Source organism: Anguilla rostrata, chromosome 4 (assembly GCF_018555375.3).
Source record: "Anguilla rostrata isolate EN2019 chromosome 4, ASM1855537v3, whole genome shotgun sequence".
NCBI classification, from domain to species: domain Eukaryota; kingdom Metazoa; phylum Chordata; class Actinopteri; order Anguilliformes; family Anguillidae; genus Anguilla; species Anguilla rostrata.
The window spans coordinates 16,416,453-16,425,473 of record NC_057936.1 but is presented as its reverse complement, the minus strand read 5'-3'; the positions used below and the strand labels follow the sequence as shown (position 1 = coordinate 16,425,473).

The following is a 9,021-nucleotide window of genomic DNA, read 5'->3' as shown; positions in this document are numbered from 1 at the left end:
GAAAGCAATGTTGCACCTTGCTGAGGCTACCCCCCCCCCCCCCCCAAAAGAAAAATAAAAAAACAAGCTAACACGTTGAAATTAGGATCCGGCTGCTTTGCAGGGAATTTTATCATAATGGCCACATGGTACTGTATTTCGATTTGGAAGAGCCCAAGCTGAGAACCCCCCACTATATACTGAGTAAAAGTTCCCTGCTGCAAATATATAAATCAGTATCTAAGCTTTTGGTGAATGATGTTGAAGTCAGCACCCGCAAAAACGTGTCTTTCCATTTCGCTGTAAGCTGGGACAGAAAATAAACGGGACTCATCCCCACACCTCCTCAGACACTGCCTTCCTCTTTACCATTGCATGGGGCTGAGGCAGATGGTCTGTGGATTGAAGTTCCATAACAGTTTTCCTGCATCGGACAAAATCAAATAGATATCCTATGCAATGAAAATGCATTATGAAATAGTATTTATGACTTTTTAATAATATATTCTATGATGAATGCAATTCATGGACTGTAAATGCATATGCATACACATATATAAGTTAGCTAGGAACCCTATAAAACAAGATATGTGTGGAAACCAAACCGCAGCATACAGAGTAAAATGTCCAGTGTTAATTAAACTCTAATAGAGTACATATGAGTCCAATAGGAACCGTATGTACTCTGTAAGAGTGGATTTAACACTGAACATGTACAATCGAACTTCGAACAAATATGAATAAACATACTGTACAACTTTTTAAATTAACAGTAACATGCGCAAACAAAAGCATGCCCTGACTCATTAACGGTAACAAGGAATTGTTAGCACAGTGACGGTTAAAACTTAAAATTTGGATGCATTAAAATAAAAGTATGTCACATCACCTTTGACATAAAAGCCAAAGCAATGTGGATGTTTTTTAGCGTGACTCAAAAAACTACATGTAAAACATCCTCAATAGCAATTGACTAATTGAGGGAACTATAATAGCCTTTGAAGTATTTAATGACAATAATCATTTTCAATGCACGTTCAGTGCTCAGAACCCTCAAAACTGAGTGATAATTGGTTACCCTTTTTGTTCTACATAACATTTAAATTACACTCGACACAACAGAGACTAAATCTTTTATGCTATACTGTGCTGGATATCTATTTTTTCCCCCGATGTCAAGTCGTATCGTTTCGCTACGTTAATATTATATACACCATTAAATCACCCACCGTTTGTTTCATGAACAATGACATCGAGTTAGTTTCCCTGAGAGATAAAAAAATAAAATAAAATAAAATAAAATAAATAAACCATTTGCATTTACAATTATTTGTCATATACTATTTTAAATACCAATACTCTAAACAATACTCTTATTTTCGAGTTTTGCACTTTATGAATGACAGGCTATGTCTACTTATAACTGAGGTTTGGCTGTACATTCTACGAGACCAGTGCTGCCCCTCTGTTATAAAGCTACTGAGGTCTCAGCGCCCTCTAAAGACAACAACGTATATATTTTTCACAAAATGATGAAAAAATAGTCATACTCAGGCACAGAGAGAACTGGGCGCACGTATTCAGCCCCCATCAATAAGCGCGTCATTGTCCACAGTATGGCTAATGTAATACAATAACAAAACCGGATTCTAAGAAACTGAGAGAAGAAGCAGCATCAAATGTGGATTATGATTTTCAGAGCTGCGGGTGTTTTTGAAAGCTTCGGGTGAGGACATGGTTGGTGTACTGGTCAGTTCCTTGAATACTTAGCCAGATGAACTTCCTTAAAGCTTTTTAAAAACTCTCGCTTGACAGAATTCGATTGAAGTTGGGGGAAGTGGAATTAATTCCCGGACTGAAAAAGAGCCCTTCTCAGGAGGAATTTGAAGCATGTGTACTGAAGCAGGTATCAGTAATGTTCGGTCAAATACGCACTATTCGCTTTAGTGTGCGCGCGCAACTGCTTGCAGCTTGGGTGAAATGATAAGGATAAAAACGCATTTGGGTAGCTGCGATTGGATCGGACACTGACTGGGGCTGACTGATGTATATCCATAAGGAAATGTTTTTGGAAGAGGAGGTCAATACAAGTTTGTTACCGCTCGCTAGGAGATATGCCAGGTGCCTTTCCTTTGCTCTCCGCAGCACCGGAAAAGACAAAACGTGGCTACGAAAACTTCGGCTGCTGCAGATGGACTTTGGATTTCAATGTCCTCAGACACATACGGAAAATGTCGATATCTGCGTGTTTTGATGCCGCCGCTATGAAATATGCATTAATTCACACCTACTTTGTGGAGTAGACTTACATACGTGTTGGAGCAGTTTGGACTGGACATAAGCGTTCTGTACTCAAACCTTTTTATACCAAGGGACGCAACAATTGCACATCTTTCACATTAAAACGTAAGTTAAAATCAGCGGAAATGTATTCGTTTTACATAGGTGCCTAGTGCTCTTGTAGAGTACTCTGTATTGAGTGACATTGTAACATAAAACACACTGTGTTAACGCAGATTGACTTGGAAATAATTTGACTAAAACTGTTTATTTCACTCGCATAGATGTCAAGGGCTTTTATAGAGCCCTCTATACTGAGTGACATTGTAATATAAAATATTATATTCTAGTAATTAGCCCAGTTATTGGCCAGATTAGTTTCAACCTAATTATGTCAGTTAGGATGGACTTAATTAACAGGAAAATAATTATAACACAAAAGAATCCTAAAATGAACAGTTGATTTTCATTAAAAACAGACATCTACAAGATTAAACAGTTAAACCAATCCATATGAATTTTGAATTACTATAGAAAACACTGTTAAGGTACGGTAATCCACTTGGCAATGAATGCAACATGATACTATTAAACGAGAGCTTGCAACTCATCTTATGAAGTGTAGGGAATGAGAGAACATGAAAGGAAAAAAGTAAAATAAAAAAAATAAAAACTTGGACAATGGCAATGAAATGCATGGGGCACTCGGTGGTTTTACTGTCATTCTTGGCAGTAGGAACTGTTTTTGCTGGTGTTTTTAATACTTCAGAAAAATATGCTTTTAATGATAAGTTGGAGCAGCTCAAACTCACTGATTCACGGCATTGGAAGCATCTGTCAGCCAGCATGCATCCCATTTTGTACTTCAGCCAAGTTGACATACAGCTACTGAGGCAAAGATCCACTACGACCCACAGCCACATTTTCAAAGTAATCCGCACTGCTGTTACAGCCATGCTGTCCAATGCTCCCCTGTATCTCCCTCCAGTAAAACACGAGGAGTTTACCAGCAAGTGGAATGAGATCTATGGAAATAACCTGCCCTCGCTCGCTCTCTATTGTCTAATATGTCCAGAGGACACACCTGCCTTACAGTTTCTAGTGAAATTCATGGACAGGATGGCAGACTACCCAGACTGGATGGTAACAAGTGCCCCGAATGATGAAGTCCCTATGGCACATTCCCTTACTGGATTTGCTACAGCCTACGACTTCATTTATTCTTCTTTGGATGACCAACGACGAGAGAAGTACCTGAAAAAAGTACGGTCTGTAACAGCGGAGCTGTACGAGTTGTCCAAGCACAGAAGCTGGGGGAAGCAGTTTCTGCAAAACCATCAAACCACAAACATTTTAGCCATCCTGATTGGCGCCATTGTGGTTGGAATGCACAATGATCCGGAAAGCATGATGTGGAAACAGGTGTCTGTGAACTACATGGAGAAGACCATGTTCCTCCTGAATCACATTGTGGATGGGTCTCTGGATGAGGGCGTAGCCTATGGAAGTTACACGTCTAAGTCCATCACACAGTATGTGTTCCTAGCACAGCGCCACTTCAAAATTGACAACACACAGAACAACTGGCTTAGGGCACACTTCTGGTTCTACTATGCCACCATGCTGCCTGGCTTTCAGAGGACAGTTGGCATCGCAGACTCCAATTACAACTGGTTCTATGGGCCAGAGAGCCAGCTGGTGTTCTTGGATGCCTTTGTTCTGCAGAATGGCACTGGGAACTGGCTCGCCCAGCAGATCAGAAAGCATCGACCTAAAGATGGCCCCATGGGCCAGTCCTCTGCCCAGCGCTGGTCTACTCTGCACACAGAGTACATCTGGTATGATGCCCACCTCACCCCGCAACCACCACCTGGATTTGGCAAAGCAAGAATGCACATATTCTCCAACTGGGGCGTAGTAACATATGGGGCCGGCCTGCCTAATAACCAAGGTAACACATTTGTCTCTTTCAAATCTGGGAAGTTAGGTGGGCGTGCAGTGTTCGATATTGTTCATGACAAGCCTTACTCCTGGGTTGATGGATGGAACAATTTCAATCCAGGACATGAGCACCCAGACCAGAACTCCTTCACTTTTGCTCCGAATGGACAGGTGTTTGTATCTGAGGCATTGTATGGGCCCAAATACAGCTACCTAAATAATGTGCTGGTGTTCAGCCCCTCTCCCACTAGCCAGTGCAACAAACCATGGGAGGGACAACTGGGAGAGTGTGCCAAGTGGCTGCGTTGGACAGATGAGGAGGTTGGAGATGCAGCTGGTGAGGTCATTGCTGCCTCCTCCCACAAAGACTTGATGTTTGTGAGTGGAGAGTCAGTGGCAGCATACTCTTCTGCTATGAAGCTAAAGAGTGTGTACCGTGCCCTAGTGCTACTCAACAGCCAAACCTTACTAGTAGTGGATCATGTGGAGAAGCAGGAGGATTCACCAGTGAATAGTCTTAGTGCATTCTTCCACAATCTTGATATTGATTTCAAATATGTTCCTTTCAAGTTACTGGACAAGTATAATGGAGCTATGATGGATGTGTGGGATGCCCATTACAAGATGTTTTGGTTTGACAATCAAGGTGCCAGCCCAGTTGCTAGGATACAGGAGGCAGAGCAAGTTGCAGAGTTCAAGAAAAGGTGGACACAGTTTATCAATGTCACTTTTCCTATGAGGAATACAGTCAGTAGGATGGTCTATGTGATGCATGGGCCTTATGTAAAGGTTTCTAATTGCAGATTTGTGGACAACAGCAAACATGGACTGAAGCTATCAGTGTTCATTGACAACACTGAAAAAATAGTTTCCATTGCTACAAATTACAAAGATGTAGGTGCTCGATTAAGCTACCTGGGATTTGGAGGATATGCAAAGGTAGAGGACAGACATCAAGTTACTCGCTTTGGTCTGGGAACTCAAATTATTCCTGAACAAAATGTGGCAGAAAACACATTATTTGATTTTGGATTTACAGTTAATGTGATAGCTGGGGTGATCCTTTGCGTTGCCATTGGATTTTTGACATTGCAGCGACGATTCTACATTTGCTTCAACAAACTCATGCGCTATGCTCTCCTCTCTGTCCTTCTACTCTGGATAATTGAACTGTTGTTTGTATCCAATAGCTGCAATCAGCTGATCTGTGGTGTGAAATGGAAAGGTGTCACCATGGACTTGGAGGGCTCCACACAGTTGAAACATTATGATCAGCATGCCTTCCCCCTACCAACAGTTGTCATCACAACTCTTCCTGGCTCTGGATCAGAAATACTGAAACATCTCTTTTACAATAGCTCAGACTTTCTTTACATTCGAGTGCCCACTGAACACTTGGACATCCCGGAGACCGAGTTTGAGTTTGACTCCCTGGTGGATGCATGTGTGTGGACAAAGTCAGATGCTCAGCGCGGACGCTTCAAAGTAATCCAAGGCTGGTTCCATTCCCTGGTCTACAACACCAGGATGCACCTGCAGAACATCCAGCTACAGGAATCCAGCAGGATTAAGCTGACCCAGAGAGCTGGTGTCTCCAAAGACAAGAGGAAGAGAACGAGGAGGAAGGAACCCCTAGGTGAGCAGAAGGGCAGAGGAAAAGGAAGCCTAGACAGAGATGTGGAGTACATTAGAGAACTACGCCAACACGTAAGGCAGTACCAAAATGCCCGTGTAGTCTTGAACTTGAGGAGTGGCAGCTGGGCCTTGAAGGTCCCTTTTATTCAGCAGGTGATTGGCCCCACCCTGCGGGCAATATTCATAGTTCGGGATCCACGTGCATGGATCTATGTAATGCTGTACAACAGTAAACCCAGTCTCTATTCCCTGAAGAACATACCACAGCACCTTGCTCTCCTTTTCAAAGAGGACAGTATCAGAGAGCAGTGCTCAGGTTTCACGCCTGAGTTCCGGGTCCTGCGGAGGCTCTTGTCTCGCTCAGAGACGAACCCCGTCCTGTTACTGGCCCACTTGTGGTTGTCGCACACAGCCACAGCACTCAGGGTCAATGCCGACCTCCCCCCGGACTCTTACTTGAATGTGAGATTTGAGGACATTGTGCACTTCCCCCAGGAGACTGCAGAAAGGATACACACTTTCCTTGGAGTTCCACTTACACCAGCCGCACTCAATCAACTCATGTTTACAACCTCAACAAACTTGTATAACCTGATGTATGAGGGTGATATCTCGCCTGATAACATCAACATATGGAGGCAGAACATGCCTCGAAAGGACATCAGGCTAATTGAGGACACATGTTGGTTTGTGATGAAGAGGCTGGGATATTCAAGGTTTACAAACTGATTGCTGCTGGTCAGCTGCTGTAATGTTATATTTTTTGTTTGTTTTTGTTTTGTTTTGTTTGTTTTTGTCTTTTGCACTAATGGGAAAATCATTAAAAAAGATGGGAGGGAGTTTAACCATAATCTACAAACTAGCGTGGAGTGAAATGGACATTCATGTTAAACTTGACAATGTTGCTTTATTCTGTTCTGTCTGTAATGTGTATCTTGTCCTGATTAAACTGGTACTTTATGTTGGTTAGAAGGGAATATTTTATATTAAAATATGTTGAATGATTTGGGATTTAAATGATACTTGAGTGACATTTTCGTTCTGTTTCATAGAAGAAAATTTCTAGACTCTTCTAGAGTTATTTGAGTCGTGCAAATATTCATTGTTATTTTTGTAATGCTATGTCCAGTGTAGAAATGTGCTCCTGATACTTTACTGGTGTTATATTACAAATATGGATATTTAAATGTGGACATTATTTTCTTATAAAAGTTGTACTACTATCTGTAATCTATACACATCTGTATCTTTTTATACACATATATTTTGCAAAACAGTTTATGGCAGATCATAGCTCAATATGCACAAAAGATGTCAAACATGTCAAAAGAAACGGTTTTGAACTGCTGAGTAGTCTGCAAGTAATTGAACATATATTTTGGTCTTGTTGAAATAATGCTGTTTCATTCATGCTTGTAAGGGGAAGATCCTAGTGGTTTTGCACTTTGGTGAAGAGGATCACATCATTATTCTTACTGTAGTGTGTTTACTGTCCACATCTAAGCCACAGCAGAGGCATTGGTGTGCTTATTGACTCAATGGTTTCGGCTAAATCTGTTAAAGGATGTTGGTTGTTGACAGAAATGGCTAAAAGTAGACAGGTTTTGGCTTTATGACGTGTTTTGCGAAAGCACATAGCCTGGGATTTTTGAAGATTAAAATATAATAATTATTTGTGCCTGTTTGTGTGCCTTTACTACAAAAGGTCTAACAGAAGGGTTAATTTTTCTCTCCTTCTGCTGCAATTTTAGCATCTACATGGTTTAAATATATCATCCTGTGAAACCTCTTATTATCCGAGTTCACTTTCTCTTTTCTTACCAAATTAGACAGATTATGTAAGTGGTGTGATTCTTACTAGCCAACGTTGTGCAGCAGATTCATGTTATGTGGCCTTGATTTACAATATTGTGCTTAACATATAACAACAGTGTTCTAGCCTAAGACAAGGACAATCATGGTGTTCTTTAAGGTGCTCGGTATATTTACACCCAACAAATATTTGTCATGACAAATTAGAAGAGGTATTGGGTTTGAATCCTGGGTTTCTTGCGGGTACTCCTCCGACAGTTCAAAGAAATGCAGGTATGGTTAATTGGCAACCAGTCCGGGGTGTATTTTTGCGTCTTGCCCAATGCACACTGGGATAGGCTCCAATACCCCCCTCAACGCTGACCTGGAAAAAGAGGCTATAGATAATGGATGGATGGAATGTGAAATTGACAGAATCTCTTGCAACAGAAAATTTTGACTTTGATATGCGAACTTGTGTCAGTGTTCCTGTCATGATTATTTTGATATTGATATTTTATATCAATGTACTGTAGGGCTGTGAACATTGGCCAGAAATGACATTCAAATATTCCTTCTAAAAAACTTTAATTCAAATATATTTGAATTTATATTACAACATTAAATGTTAAATTAAAAACCAGAATTCTATCCACCTTTGGGCTGTGTTTGGGCATGTTATGTCCACAAGACAGCAAACTAATACAAGAGACATGACTAGCTTAGACACATTTTATTTAAACATAAAAATAAATGCAGTCTAGTTGGAAAAAAACGTTAACGTGAACATTACAGATGGCTTTTAAGATCTACCTGTACATGTAGTACACTTTTATAATCAGGGATTGATAAGTAGTATGCAAATGTGCATCTCCAGCAAAAAGATTAAAATGTGCAGCAATTTTATATCATAACGGAAAGCATACCTAGATAGGCCTACTTACCTAAAATAGATCAAATAAAAATTTTGCACATTTTAATTGTTTTGCCATGCATGCATACGTGTGTAACACTTCCCCTGTTTATACTGATTTTGTTTTAATAAGTTACACATTTTTGAGAAATGTGAGTTAAAAAGAATTATGATCTTAATGGATAATTTACAGAGTTTTACAGATTTATATACAAAGTACTATTAAAAACTGTAAAGTACTTTCTTGGATCTTTTGGAGAGGAACCGAAGATCTGCATAATTTTATCGTTATTCTGCCAAAATGCTAGATTTGAAAAAAATCCTAACTAACTTAACTGGTTAAGCATGTTATGCCATTTTCTGGCACACAGGTTATTTGGCCAATTGTGAAGAGGCTCATGCCTGATGAAACTCGTCTGACTGCAAGTATGAACCCCACCCATCTGGCACTCCAGGCAGGCTCAATCAAGCCTCAAAGATTT

General features: G+C 40.5%; 1 protein-coding gene across 1 annotated transcript; it reads left to right on the top strand.

Moving 5' to 3' along the window:
• Positions 1–1,536: 1,536 nt before the first annotated feature.
• On the top strand, positions 1,537–7,507 carry LOC135252646 (dermatan-sulfate epimerase-like protein). Its single transcript, XM_064330966.1, has one exon. The coding sequence runs from the start codon at positions 2,941–2,943 to the stop codon at positions 6,562–6,564; it is 3,624 nt and encodes a 1,207-aa protein (XP_064187036.1). The 5' UTR covers positions 1,537–2,940; the 3' UTR covers positions 6,565–7,507.
• The last annotated feature ends 1,514 nt before the right edge of the window (positions 7,508–9,021 follow it).

Excerpts from the sequence above, each read along its gene's own strand:
- LOC135252646 (XM_064330966.1), top strand. The coding sequence starts at position 2,941 with ATGGCAATGAAATGCATGGGGCACTCGGTGGTTTTACTGTCATTCTTG.